The following is a 14427-nucleotide window of genomic DNA, read 5'->3' on the forward strand; positions in this document are numbered from 1 at the left end:
CAAATAATGGAGAACAGTGATATACACACCTTGAAGTACACCCTGAAGTACATATTGAGTACGTACAACCGTGGGTAATTTGTGGGTCCTCTTACATGCACTCACAGGACACCACCTTTATATTAAACATTCTCCATACCACATTCTGCACTTTTGACATGATAGTTTTAGTTGAATGCTTTCCTGTGTCGTTGACACTCTCCTCCAATATGAATTGGCTGTGAACGAACAGGGTCATGCACTCCGTTGGGTTGTGGTTCAATTGTTGTCTGTGTGAACCAGGCTCTGCTCTACTCACTAAACTGGGTGGTGAGCTGCTCCTCTGAGAACAGGTTGTCAGGGTTCACCGTCCTCTTGAAGTGTTTCTCCAGGATAGACTGGATGGTGGCGGCCTCCTCTGGCTTCCTCACTCGCCCAGCCAGCAGCATGAACCCTGAGAGAGAGAGACAGCGTTTGATTACATTATATGAAGTGGATGTGTCATCGACACAATCCCCCCCCCCAAAGGCACGGAAAAAGCAAGAGACAAAAAACGAAAATGTGCATTTTGCGTAAGATAGGGGTGTGATTCGATTGGGCCTTACCATCATCAGCTAAATGCTGCAGCCAATCGCGGGAGGCGTCTGTCTGCTCCTCCAGCCGATAGCGGTCGGCCCAGCGGAACAGATCTCTCAGGGTGATGAAGCCATGTTTCCCAGCAAACACTGTGGATCCCCTGCGAAGAGACTACACACACACACACACACACAACAGCATTACCTTAATGCCAAAAGCAATGAGTTAGCATGTGAAAGGGAGGTCAAATATGTGACACTCACCTGGAGATCCTGCATGACCTTGACCAGCTTGGAGCAGTAGGACGGAGGGAGACTACATCTCTGGCAGAGGATGGTCTCTAGCTCGTCACTGGGCAACTCGTCAAAGTGAAGCTCCACAAAGCGATTCCTGAAGGCCCTGGACAGCACCTGACGGGCGGTAAGATTACATTGCAATCAATGGGACTCGGCCTGTCAAACTACACCGCAGCGTTTGTTTTTGACACTTTTTTTTTTTTTTGAGATTTGGTCCAGTCTTACGTCATTCTGACTAAAATATCATGTCGTTTCAAGAATGATTTAGTCTAGTTATTCCATGTACGCGAACATACATAGCCTTGTCATAGCCTTGTCCAACTGCATAACATCCTATTCTCGTCCCAACAGCAGAAATATGACTAACATATATAAGAATGATATATTCCCGAATTCAGCTTAGATACTGCACATTACATACAAAACAAACAAGGACACACAGAAGAGAGTGGAGAGCAAGAGTGTCCCCTGTAATCGAGTCCGAGTCACCAATGGTCGGTCGAGTCACGAGTCCCTATCGCTGAAGTCCCAGTGCTCGAGAAAGTGATTTACCCAGTCAGATATAGTGAAGTGGCTAGAGGGATTTAGTCAATAAATAGCTTGCTATCCCTTTTCCTTTATTTTTGTGCCACTAAATGTTTTCATGTAGGCTATTGGTAATGTTACCAGGGCCACGTTCTTTGCAAAATATCCTCAAACGTTGCAGATAGAAATCCCATGAATAGAGCCAAAGTTGTTCCGTATTCAACGTGTCAGAAAGGCATGTTTGTTCTAGATAGAAATATGCTATCTGAACATTCCAAAACGTTGCGTCCTGCTGAAAGCGCCTTGGGTTAGCCTACGGGCTAGAATTAGCCTAAGGGATAGAATCAAGATGTTTTCTCGGAGGAAAAGAGGGAGATTTGGCTGCATAACCTGGCTATGAAAATCACTGGGGAAAGTGGGAGGGTTGAGCGAGACTACAAATTACAAAAGACCGCCTACTTTTCTATACTCAAGGGAGAGAAAAACATAGCTGCACTGTTGTTTTACTATTAAACTCAATGCTGCTATTGTTTTGAATTTTGTAAAGCAGCTTGTGTTTCTTAACCCGGCGAAAGGGTAGTTAACTAGAAGCCTGGAGGTGATTGGTTAGCTACGCGGAAGCAAGAGAGTCGCCTGGCGATGTGTATAATCGGAGGCGGAGCCTGTCTGCCCACACTCCTCGCTTGCTCCTCCGCAGCTCACCAGCTGATGTACAGCAGGCTGTGTGTACCAGGTGTGGCCGTGTCCTTCTCACTGCTGAACAAAACTGCGCTCCACATCAGGGCTGCTAATATTAATATTGTGCTTATCACTGAGAAGCTCTCAATCGCTCTAAAAACTATTGTCTAGTCTACTTAGTAGTTAGATTTTAGTTAGAGACAATTTTGACTCATCTCCTTTTAGCCAACGGAAATCAAAATCTATTTTGTTTAGTTAAAGTTTTTTCTGGGTCTATTTACTCAGTTATAGTCTTGTCAATTGCCACAAAAAAAGTGTGTTTGACAAATATTCTTGTCACAATTTTTGTTGATGAAATTAACACTGCTACACTATCACTATCCCACTTTGACTCTCTTAAGGGAGAGATCACATCGTACTCTGTGTGCTTGCTTGAAATAACCAAACTACACTATCCCAACTGAATCTTAATATCCCACTATGGCCTGAGTGACGCGTACCTTTCTGCCTCCGTAGAAACCAGGAGGATTCTGGGTAGCGAACAGCATGAATCGGGGATGAGCTTTGACCACTTCCTGTGTCTCTGCGACAAACAGCTCCCTGTTGTCGTCCAGCAGTCTGTTCAGGGCCTCCAGGACGTCTGTAGGGGCCAAGTTCAATTCATCTAAAATGATCCAGTAGCCTTTTCTCATGGCGTCAATCAGAACGCCTGTAGGGGAAGCAAACACAGAGAGACACACACACACACACGACATTACACCGTAATCATGAACAGAGTGTTTACTACAGGCTGTGTGAGACACTGCAGGGCTACAGCATGGAACTGGCCGTACCCTCTTTGAAGACCAGCTTGCCCCTGCCGTCAGAGGAGTAGCAGCCGATGTACTCCTGGATGTCTGTGTGCTCGTGGTTGTTGATCCTCACACACTGGTTCCCCGTGGCGGCCGCTATCCACCTGATCAGGCTGGTCTTTCCCACCGAGGTCTCTCCTTGGATCAGGACCGGGTGGCTCCTGAAGAACAAAACAGAAACACATCAACACAACACTTCTACTGGCTTTTGGTACCGTCTGTTTGTAGCCGTGTCCCACTGCGCAATTCGTGGAAGAGGAGTTGATTGATTTTCCTTGGCCTCGAGTGTAGAGGCCATGGCCGTGTCCCAAATGGCGCCTAGGGTTTTGGTCAGAAGTAGCGCACTACGTAGGGAACAGGGTGCCATCTGGGATGCAAGCCCATGTGTCCAGAGAGGACCGAATTAATGAAGGGCAGAGAAACAATCAAGCACTTAGTGGGGGGACGATTGACCCGTTCGGTGTGGGCATGGAAACACGCAACGACGTGTGAAAACCAGCCATGTCGTCTTTATGGCAGCAGCGAGTGATGACGCAACGAATGTTTCGCTAACACAACTCGTGTGACGCTCAGGTTGACAACACAATTTCCCTTTAAAGAAACAGAATCAACCCTGAATACAGCTGTCAGATAGTGGCTACTATGACCAGGCTCTTCCAGAGCCATCAGTTTTATAGGACTTTTTTCCTAATATCCCCCATGTAATGTTAAATGCGGAGATAACATGGCTGCCATAGAACGTTGACGTGTCACGTAAACGCATCACAACGCAGAAACGTCATTGGCCCAACTAAATAAATGGTTCTGGGCTCCACGGATATTGACTAGGTTGATTGACGGCAGCAGGTCAGTTTGCCTACCCGGCGGACACCACCCTGGCCAGGTCACGCAGGTTGAGCTTGACGGAGGTGGTCAGAATGTAGCTGGGGTCCAGGGCTGGCTCCATCTCCCCCTGGGAAACCCAGTAGCCTTCCATCTGGATGCAGGGTCGCCCAGTGGGCTCCGGGATGGGCTGGGGGAAAACACACAGATCAGGAGACGCGGCTCACTCGTGAACTCATGATTAATTAAGCACTTGAAATGACCCCAGATTGTGCCTTTAAAAATGTTCAAAACACTCAGAAATCGGCATTGCATAAATGTCTTCGGACCTAATTAGTCATTGTACGGGACTGCTGTTTTACCTGCTTCAGACACCTGACGTTTCCGCCCATGATGTGTTGACACACCAGTTTCTGGACCATGGGATGGGAGCTGCGGTCCAGCTGGGTGAGGAAACTCAGACAGAAGCCCTGGAGAAAGACACCAATGGAGAATCTGGTGACATCTGAACCTATGGTCCCATCTAAATCAATGACGTTACTGAGGATATCAACAGTGACACAGCCTTTGGCCTCCTACCTCGTAGAGAGAGCGCTGGACGCTGTGGCAGGGGTTGGCTGCCACGTACTTCAGAGCCCTGCAGAGGGTACGCAGGCTGTAGTGGGGATGGTGTCCTGTCCCATCCACCAGCTTGGAGGTCGCCTCTTTACGCACCGCCAGGTAAAAGCTGCATCGACAAAATGATCCAATCAATCAAGTCAGCAATCAATATGACATGACATTCAACGTGATTTTGCGGGAACTTCATGAGCCACGTGATGGCTACGACAGTGTTCTGACCCCTGACCTTATGATGCCGTTGATGACGTTTTTACTAGGGTTCAATCCTTTCAGGTAGTCAGACACCAGGATGAGCAGGTCTCCCTCGTTCTCCAGCTCTTCCACATACAGCTCAGTGAACCTGGGGAAAAAGACAACGGTTACAAAGTCAAACCACCATTAGTAGGGGTTGTCGGTAAGTTAAAGACATTTCAGGCCCACACCAGGCCTGGTTCTCTCTTGTTCCCACCTGTTTCTGATGCCCAGGGGCAGGTTCCTCTTCCCCACGTCAGTCGCTGGGTTCATGCAGGCAAAGAGACGGAAGTCTGGATGGCGAACCAGGGGCTCTGTGCAACAACAAAAAAAAGGTGGAGTTTTATTCTGGTCAGCATCAAAGTGATTTCCAAGGTCATGATCAACTAATAACTTTATGACCAAAATCATGAGAATAATAAGTCATTTATTACATGTAATATATAACATGTCATAACATGCTACGGAGAGCGGTGGGAGCCTCACCAGTGTCTCCGCGGTCCAGCAGCACCAGAGAGCCGGCGGTGCCCTCCAGCAGACCACTCAGACACTCCAGGGTCTCTGCTGCAGCCAGGTTCATCTCATCCAGCAGGATCCACTCTCCTTTCTTCACCGCCTGGGCCAGAGTCCCCTGTAGAAAGATAGACACACAGAGTTTAGCATCATAATAACAGGTTGGTGAGCAACAGGGATGTGTAGCGCGTGTGTGTGTGTGTGTGTGTGTGTGTGTGTGTGTGTGTGTGTGTGTGTGTAAGAAAGGAGAGGCTTTAGGTAAGCCATTACCTCCACAAAGGCAAAGACCAGTGTGGTCTCACAGGCTCTGATCTGCTGCTGGGTTTGAGCCAGCCTCACAGCCAGGGCTTCCCACTGGTCCTGCAGCAAGGCAGCTGGAGGAGACACACAAAACCACACAGTGAGAATAGCCTGAGGCAACGCTCACGTCGCTGTCACAGTGAGAGTACGGCTAAGCTATTCAAGATGAGAGGGGTTTAAGGTACTTCTGTCGTAGTTCCCCAAATGGCTCCCTATTCTCTAAATAGTGCACTACTTTCGACCAGATCCCCAAGGGAATAGGGTGCCACTTAGGACACAGACAACATCTAAAAAGTGGGTGACGGTACCATTGTTCTTCTCCTGCAGCTCCGACTTGCCGAGGGCCGACTTGCAGACGTGGTCCATGAGCTTGAGCAGGTCCGGCCAGCGCTTGCCCCTGAAGCAGGTCTGCACGTGGCCCAGGAAGGTCAGGTTCTGCTTGCGGGAGTACGTCTGGGAGAACACGTCCTCGAAGGCCTCACGCAGGGGCAGCAGGATCAGCTTGTGGTCCACTGGTTTATACCTGCAGATCGGGGAAGAGAATATGGATACTCAGTACCAACACAGGCATTTTCCCAGTCTGAATATGCCGGTATAGGTGAAAGGTCATATAAGAAAAGGACTAGCTAGGTCTTCTGTTGTAATTCACTTACCCTCCTAGCAGGTCAGCTGTGTCGCTCTGCTGGTTCATATTCACCACCCGTAACCTGTGTCCTGGAGAGAGAGGAGAGAGGAGAGGGAGCGAGGACAGGAGGCGAACAGAAGTGGTGGTTAGTGGGTTCCCATTGTACCATGTTGTCTGAGAGGAGCTTCCTGGCAGTGTTGTGTGTCTCACCAGTGAGTCCAGCCAGGTACTGCACAGTGGACGTCTTGCCCGTGCCCGTCTCACCAACCAGGAGGATGGGTTCCCCCTTGGTAACACACACAGCTAGCTGTTCCAAAAGCACCGCAGAGGGTCGCGTGGCAGCAAATGTCTGCTTCTCGCTGTACACATGGAGGCACATATAGGTTAGGTTATGCTTTCACTCAAGTTTTGCCTAGAATGCTTTCAACATGCAAATGCATAAAACAAGGTCAAAAGACCTAATGACACATGAAATCCACAATTAGGCCTATGCTATCTTATTGCGGAAATTGCCAATTGTATTTCTATTTAGCAAATGCCTTTCAAAAACAAAATGTGCATTTGCTTTCTTCGGGATTTAGAGCCGGGTACAATAGATCTGACAGGTTTGGAAAGGAAGAATCCACATGTTTTTAGTCATAGGCGGAGGCTTGGAATATTTGCTGGTTTATCATAGTGTGTCGTTAAAGATGTCGGGATCTTAACTTGACCCCTTTCGCCGCAGGAGGAAAATAATCCTTCAGCGGAAGGAAAATAATCCTTCAGCGGGAGGATTTGAATATCTGAAGAAATATTTAGAATTTGGTTACTACATGACTCCATATGTGTTATTTCATAGCTTTGATGTCTTCACTATTATTCTACAATGTAGAAAATAGGACAAATAAAGAAAAACCCTTGAATGAGTAGGTGGGTCCAAACTTTTGACTGGTACTGTATGTTGAAGGCAAGCAACAGGCAGAATAAATGAACAGTTTCCTCAGTGCATGTCTGGTTACAGCCACTGACCCTGGCACACATATGCCAGAGTCGGCGTAGGTTCGAATCCGGCCCACTGCCCTTTGACTCGTGGATGAAGGTCTATTTTTGACGCATTAATTCCGCGTGGTTACAGGGTTAAAACAGAAACAACTCGAAAAGGTTAACAGTTTAGGCATTCATTCCGAGTGGTTATGGTTGGATCTGTGGTTTGGGGAACGCTTAAAACAAAATGATCAAAAAAAACGACGCTCCCACGTTCCATCGGTATTCTTACTGCCTGCCGTAGCATTGTGGTCTAAGCAGCGCGCTCCAACTGCGAGTTCGCGCCCAGCGCTGGGCGATATAGTGCGGCATACATTAGGCCTACAAGTAAATAGCATTCATTTAAGAAGTAAAACGAATATTCTAATAATTTGCACAAAGAAAAATGCTTCAGCTCAACAAAATCGTCTTAGGATAGGCTCAAGTGCATAAACATCTTGACAGCGTTACGAAACATTAATACAGGCTTTCACTCCACGCCTAAGACCAAAACTATATTGACAAATGATACATAGACTACGAAACGTGGACGAGCATCCACACTGGAGGAAATGTTAGCGTTCTACAGTACCACTACATCTGTCAATCAACTGATGGCCCAATCAGCTCATCAACTAGCTTATTATCGTTTTTTTTTTTTTTTTTTTTTACACCTTTCAATATGTGATAGGTTAACACAGGGCTCGCCAACCATGTTCCTGGAGAGCTACCGTCCTATTGGTTTTCGCTCCGACTGAATGAAGTTGGTTTTCAATCCAACCCCAGTTGTAACTAACAGGAGGGTAGCTCTACAGGAATGGGATTGGAGAGCCCCGAGCCTACAGAATGGAACCTATTGGAATATAATCAAATAACAAGGGATCTATTGCAACCATCGCCAGCTTGTTAAAACGTCAATACGTAATAGATTTCCTACTGTGACAATTTACCCGACACTGCGTGAATGGAAACTAACGTTGGTGTAGCCAACATGTTTCCTATTTCTGTTATCCAAAAGTGTCTGGCGTGGTCATTTCTTAGCAGGATCGGGGGGGGTAAAATATCCCTGGACTGTCCATATTTGAAAGGTGTAAATAAATCAAGTAAATCAGGGCAATTTAGTTATTTGTGCCAGAAGGGTGTGGGCCGGAATCGAACCCACACTGACACTTTTTCCAGGGACTCAACAGGCTCATTTGAATTCTCTGATGCAGCAGGAAAATTCTCGGCAACAAAAGCGTGATCACGTTAAGATCCGACATCTGTAGGGATCAATTAAAAGTGGATTCCATCAACCAGCGGGGAGTCTACTTGGCTGTTCCCCAGCTTGGGTAAGTGTTTGGCCTGGCACAGTGACTATATTGTGTAAAACAGAGAGATTACGTGCACATACTGACAGGGCTGGCAGCCTGACCCAGTGCGTTCCATAAGCCCCAGCTGCCAGCCAAATAACTGACTACTAACCCTTAGGCGGCCGGCTACTTCACTGGCTTAAACAAATCGGGATGCATCAGATGCCACCAAATGTTATTTTAGGTCACACAGTTTGCTGACTTACTTGCAGATGCGGACCACTTCGTTCTGCTTCCGTTCCAGGGTCACTCTGCCCACCAAGGCCTCCGACTCCGTCCCAGAGATGCCAGGCTTGTACATCTGGCAGAAATGTGCGGCCTGAGGGGCACACGACCATCACGTCAACAGTCAACAACAAACAAACAGTCACAATGTCTGAGTCCCAAATGGCCCACCTTGTCGGGCAGTGGCCCGTCATTTCCAGTGGTGCTGCACTTACCTTCTCTTTGGAGATGTTGAGCTTGCTGCCGATGACCTCAGCCATGCGTAGCCTACTCTCTGGTCGGGATAGCATGGCCGTGAAGCAGTCTAGGGCCTAAAAGGGGGGAAAGCCACAAAACAGTACAGTAAAGAAGAGCGGTGTGGTGGAGGGGGGGGGGGGGGGGGGGGGGCAGTCAAACTGTTAAATGTTTCTGAGACCGTTACAGCTACATTGATTTTTCCATTCAAAGATACATTGTGCTATGCCAATGAATCTATCCATAGTCTATCCTAAACTAGCCTTGCTCAACCATCCTGATCAGCAGCACATTCTGGTTCACGAGGCTAACCCGAAACAGCTATGACAAAGTGTTAAAGACATCGAGTGCTAGCGCAGCTGCAGGATTTTCTTTCCGAACCAAGATTGGGTTATAATCTTACCAGTCTCTAGAACTCCTCAGTTCCACACAGAGTTCTAAGTTACAGAATGCCCAATGAACAGTGGTGAATAACGATCTCCGATTTAAGCCGGTTCAAGCCAGAAAGCTTCATTAGCTAAGTAAATATGGCAGGTGGGCGATAACATTGCAATGCCAGCCTGTGCTGTGACTCGAGGCTTACCTCCAGAAAGACATGTTGAGCGGTGGCAGACGAGGTGCTGTCAAAGTTACTGCTGATCCTATCACACCATTTCAGCAGGTCTCTGTAAAATATAGTGTCGAGGTTACATAAATATGACAATGATAGAGGAGTTGGCTTAAGGACATTCAGATCTAGGAGCAGGCTAGATACAGATCTAGGAGCAGGCTAGATACAGATCTAGGAGCAGGCTAGATACAGATCTAGGGCCAGGCTAAGTTTTGCAAATGAAAAAATACATTCAGTATGTAAGTTAATTGCATTGATCCATGCAGCTAAACCATATACAACATTGAAGAGGGCCACAGAGGCCGTATGGAAAAGCGTGCTGCCAACAACGAGTGAACTCCTACAAATGAGGGGGGTCAGGTTTGAACTAGTTATCTAATGATAAGGGCTGTCCTGGTTTGACGTCTAGCATTAGTGAAACAAGCTCTATAGAAAGACGGGGCCAATCGATGGGCCATGGAGCGCAGGCAGCAGCACCCAGTGGAAAGCTAATTAAAGTCCTGAGGGCTGGCTGGTCATCTCATCTCCCAATAGGCCACAACAGAGCAAAATGTGAACCACACAACCTTCCTCTGCTCTGGGACACGTGGTGGGAGGGATGGGGCTGGCTGGGTTTGATGCTATATGATGGGGGGGGACTGAATAGCTAGGGACTTATGACAATGAGTTTATCACAAGTTCATGAGCTAACAGCGGCATATAGACAGATGGACTGTGTCATCTTTCAGAGCAGGGGAAAAAAGATTGGTGTAAACACCTTTGAGGGTTGGCATTGTTAGCTGTGATTGGTTAAATCCATTGCTACAAGAAATGTAACTAAATGTAAGTAGCTACAAAGTATAAAATGAAGCTTAAAGGAAATATTCACCCATTTTGAATGGGGTAATTTCAGGTTTTCATGTGTTTCTGAGCTAGCTGCTTAAGCAGGCAGAAATACAGCCAGTATGACATGTTTTGCATTATTTGAAGGGAAGAAGCTCAGAACATCGGTCAGAGATGCACCAAAACAATTAATTTTTTTTAAACATTCAAAATGGGTAGATCTTTCCTTTAACCGTTTTTTCCCCGGCTTCAACGTGTACCAGTTCTCAAAATCTCGAGAGCTAAAAATGAGAGCATGTTACTGGGCATTACCTCAGGGACAGTCCCCTCCCCTCAAGGGACGTGGTCTTGCCTTCCAGCCTGTGATGGGACACCTCTGGGGGCTGCAGGCTGTCTGTGTGGCCCAGTGCCACCGGGTCAGGATGACTCTCTCCAGTCAGCTGGCAGTAAATATCCAGGAGGCGCTCCACAACAACCGTCAGGTTAGGGTACCTGTTCACCAGAACCTGCACAGACAAAGAATAACACTACTGGTAGCTTCAGGGACTTCTTTAGTTTAGTAAGGTTCAACGGAATCAGTGTACTGAGCATTATGGGTACCGTAGTACATCCTGCGACAGAAACTACGCTTGATACAAGGGTCAAAATATAAAACTACAGGAAATCAATGTGGACTCCATTTGATCAGGTCCTCAGTCGTCTCACCTTCTTCAGTTCCTCTCGTGCCATATTTCCCATCTGCAGTTTAGTCCAGTACTTGTCCAAGAGAGCTGCGTGGGTGTTCTGTGGTCTGTACCAACCTCCGGCACTGTGGAACATCCTACAAACAAACACAAACATCAGTTAGTTTCTGTGTTTAAAAAGAGGATGACATGTATAGAGTCACACGTGGGCCACATATAATCATATTCTTACCTTCTCGTAGCAAAGAATTGGAAGCCTGGGGCCACTTCAACGCAGTCCTCCCGTCCTGGGATCATCAGCTTTTTATTCTCCATCAAGGGAAGGAGTACAGATATCTGCAAAGCATACAAACTCATGGGATGACATGCTAGAAAATACCTTCTAGTCTTGAACCCACTACTACAGTAATAACTGTACAAGTGTAATTCATGTAATTCCATGTGTGATTCAGGTGTGCAAATACCCACCACATCTAGAGGAGCATGGTCAATGTCCTCCAACAGGATCCAGTGTCCTTTAGAGACAGCCTGTGTCAGCGTGCCTGGCTGCCACACAAACTTCCCAGGGATATCAGTGCAGCGATACATCCCGAGCAACAGCTGCAAAAAAAGACAGCAAAGAGATTAGACAATTCCTATTTGCAACCATTAAAAAAAACTTTCGAAAGCTCTCAGAGGTTGAGGTCATACCAGTGTCATTGGACTCTCCCTCTATATGGACTGATACCCGAAAATGATTTCATAGGTCGCCTATATTAAATCACTGCTCTTACCTTGCTGTCAGTTTGATCCCCAAGTTGGACTTTGAGAATCTCTGGTGTTTTGGTATGTCCGGTCACGGCAGCCAAGAACTCCACCAGGGCAGTTTTACCACATCCAATGGGCCCTTCCAGAAGAACAGCCTTCTGGGATGCCACTGCCATGGCCAGTCTCCGCAGGTTGCGACAGGTCGAATCCACTAGCACCAGATCCTTTAGGTTACCCTAGATTTTACATATATTTCCACGAATCAAATCAACACTACCGATGTTGTTTGAACCATATATCATATCCACTTTTTCAAATAACATAACTATAAAGCATTTGATGGAGATTCCCTATTAAGTTTACTTTTTAGTCTAGGACTAGATTTAATCTGTGTCCAGGAAATGGCCCCTTAATTTCAACAGGAAGTCTTACCTGTTCTGTCTGTTTGGGGGCGATCCTAGGTAGCACCACCCCACAGACAGCCACCACAGTCTGGGACAGGTCTTCTGACACTACCTGACCCCGGGTGAATTTGTTCCCCTTCTCCTGGCGCCACATCACAGTACCCTGATTAGCCAGGACCAGGGCCTTCTCTACCTCAAACTGCTGAGTTTCCTCCAGTGACCTAGATGTTTATAAACCGATACAAGCAAAGGTTATACGCTGAAAACGTAACAGATTGTAATAATAGAAACAGAAATGAACCTACTTTATCTTCATGTGCTGAATCTCGTCACTCGACAGCACCTTCCTCAAAAAAATGGTTTTCTGATTGTCAGTCATGTGGGACACCAGGGCCAGACACTGGGCAGTGTAACTACATGGGAAAGAATCCGGACGACCGTTATTAGCATCTTCAAGTTGACTTCACATCAACAAACAGACGGTTGTAAAAGCATCAATCAAAGCATTCAGCCCGTTTCCGAGGTGCGAGGCAGCTTGCTGTACAAGTACACCCCCCCGGACAGGACGCAAGCCTGTCGCAAGGCCCGAGAGAGAATAGACACCGTGAAAACGGTAGACAAGGTAGATACTCACCCTCGAACCATGATGTCGCTGGTGAGCAGTTGAGAAACACATGCACTCCAGTCCCAGAGGACTCGGAACTTGGCACAGTCACTCTGGAGGAAGCGGAGGGTAGCACCCATTAGGTCCCGCAGCTTCATCCTCCTGGGGCCGTACTGGACAGACGAGGACTCTTCACTGGTGAAGAAGAGCCTCTGGAACACCGGAGGGGCATCGTTGAAGTACCTCGCAGCAAACCTGAGAAAGAAAAGAGGGGAGTGTAACAGCTTGGAAGTAGTGGTTGAAGTGGGCCGGTAGTACTGTAAATTTTCTACTGCTTGAGTACAAGCCCCTCATAAGGAATACCAGCACTAAAATACCAACTCTGGTACAGTAAAAAAAATAGAGTATTGGCAGCTTTTTCATGCCACTTCAAGCACTTAGACGAGAACAGAAAAGATAACTCGTGTTTTTGAAGTGTTCGTCACGTCAGAGATCACAGAAGGTTCACTACTTACGCCTGTGCGTCGGGACTGACGCCGAGGAGTTTGCTGAGCGCCACACACAGGCGCTCGTGGAGATCATGGTTGATTCTGCCGTCTGCTTTGATCCTCTGCGCGTTCCTCTCCAGCAGGTCCAGGATCAGCGGCCGGAGGTGGCGGGCGAGCAGCAGTGTATAGTCCTTCTCCAACAGCAGCTGAGACAAACATGCCAGGATGCTCTGTCTGTCCTGCTGGCTCCATATCTGCAGACAGACAGACAGAAAGACATATCAGGTGAAAGTCAAGATTGACATTGAATTCATTAGGACATTCCAGGCAACTGTAGACAAGCATTGGCTAAGTCTATACCCTCCAATCTCAAGGGACACCCATCAATGTAATGTAAATAGCGTCCTGATAAAAAACAATTGTAATTGGGTTACATTTGCATTCATTAAGATGGTGTGTAGGCGTAGTGCAATTTCTTGGATGGTTAATAAGACATCTAATCTATGCATTTATAAGATGGTGGAATATGCACAGATAGGATGCATCACCTATCAATAAGTCAGATAAAGAGACATATTACAGACACTATGGTTTTAATAAGTCAAGGAGAAATGTATCTTACCTGTTTAGTTAAATACTTGCTGAGTTCGTTGTGACTTTTGTCAATATGTCTGGATATGCTACCAAGTGATGACAGGCTCAATTCTAAATTTTCCATCGTACCATTTGTCGTTTAGGACAGAGAAATCCACAGCGAAATGTACGAGAATGGATAAAAACTGTAATGGGTTATTATATTAGTCGTTGACCAAATCGTGAGGTACATCACTTGTCTGTCTAGGTTGTATCACAACACAGCAAGCACGTTCCCGTTACTGTTAAAATCCAGTCCACATGTGAGTAAATCAGAAACACTTCCGGTTCGGTCGATTGTCCAAATGATGTCGCTTAGATGACGCTATTGGAAGCGACAGGCATACCTACTTGAGATAGATGCTTTTTGCTTTGGAAAAATCGAAATTAATTTCATAAAAGACACCCAAGAGCACAGATAGAACAAGGACATAGTTATAAATATATTTACTGGGAGGTCCCAATTAAAAATTATTCACAATTTAATGACAACGTTTTCGAGGTCAGAAACGGTGGTGTCCTATGATTAGAAAGTGTTTTATTGACTTTGGCTTTGATTGAGTCTGGCCTAAACAATAGGCTGCTTTGATTTAATAATTTTATTTT

At 46.6% G+C, this 14427-nt stretch overlaps 1 protein-coding gene across 1 annotated transcript in view; it reads right to left on the reverse strand.

The window, feature by feature from the left end:
* Window positions 1-14108, reverse strand: part of LOC106607713 (midasin) — a 48111-nt gene extending 34003 nt beyond the window's left edge. Inside the window, 28 exon segments of the mRNA XM_014204960.3 lie at window positions 299-433; window positions 585-726; window positions 819-965; window positions 2555-2763; window positions 2888-3066; window positions 3766-3917; window positions 4090-4197; window positions 4307-4454; window positions 4575-4688; window positions 4797-4893; window positions 5066-5210; window positions 5363-5466; window positions 5701-5915; window positions 6046-6106; window positions 6228-6376; window positions 8578-8690; window positions 8812-8907; window positions 9414-9495; window positions 10575-10768; window positions 10968-11082; window positions 11178-11281; window positions 11414-11545; window positions 11719-11928; window positions 12125-12317; window positions 12402-12509; window positions 12731-12955; window positions 13216-13442; window positions 13811-14108. Coding sequence (XP_014060435.3) covers window positions 299-433; window positions 585-726; window positions 819-965; window positions 2555-2763; window positions 2888-3066; window positions 3766-3917; window positions 4090-4197; window positions 4307-4454; window positions 4575-4688; window positions 4797-4893; window positions 5066-5210; window positions 5363-5466; window positions 5701-5915; window positions 6046-6106; window positions 6228-6376; window positions 8578-8690; window positions 8812-8907; window positions 9414-9495; window positions 10575-10768; window positions 10968-11082; window positions 11178-11281; window positions 11414-11545; window positions 11719-11928; window positions 12125-12317; window positions 12402-12509; window positions 12731-12955; window positions 13216-13442; window positions 13811-13906 — 4000 coding nt within the window. The 5' untranslated portion in view covers window positions 13907-14108.
* Window positions 14109-14427: the final 319 nt, after the last annotated feature.

This window comes from Salmo salar, chromosome 06 (assembly GCF_965601325.2).
Source record: "Salmo salar chromosome 06, fSalSal1, whole genome shotgun sequence".
Classification (NCBI taxonomy): Eukaryota; Metazoa; Chordata; class Actinopteri; order Salmoniformes; family Salmonidae; genus Salmo; species Salmo salar.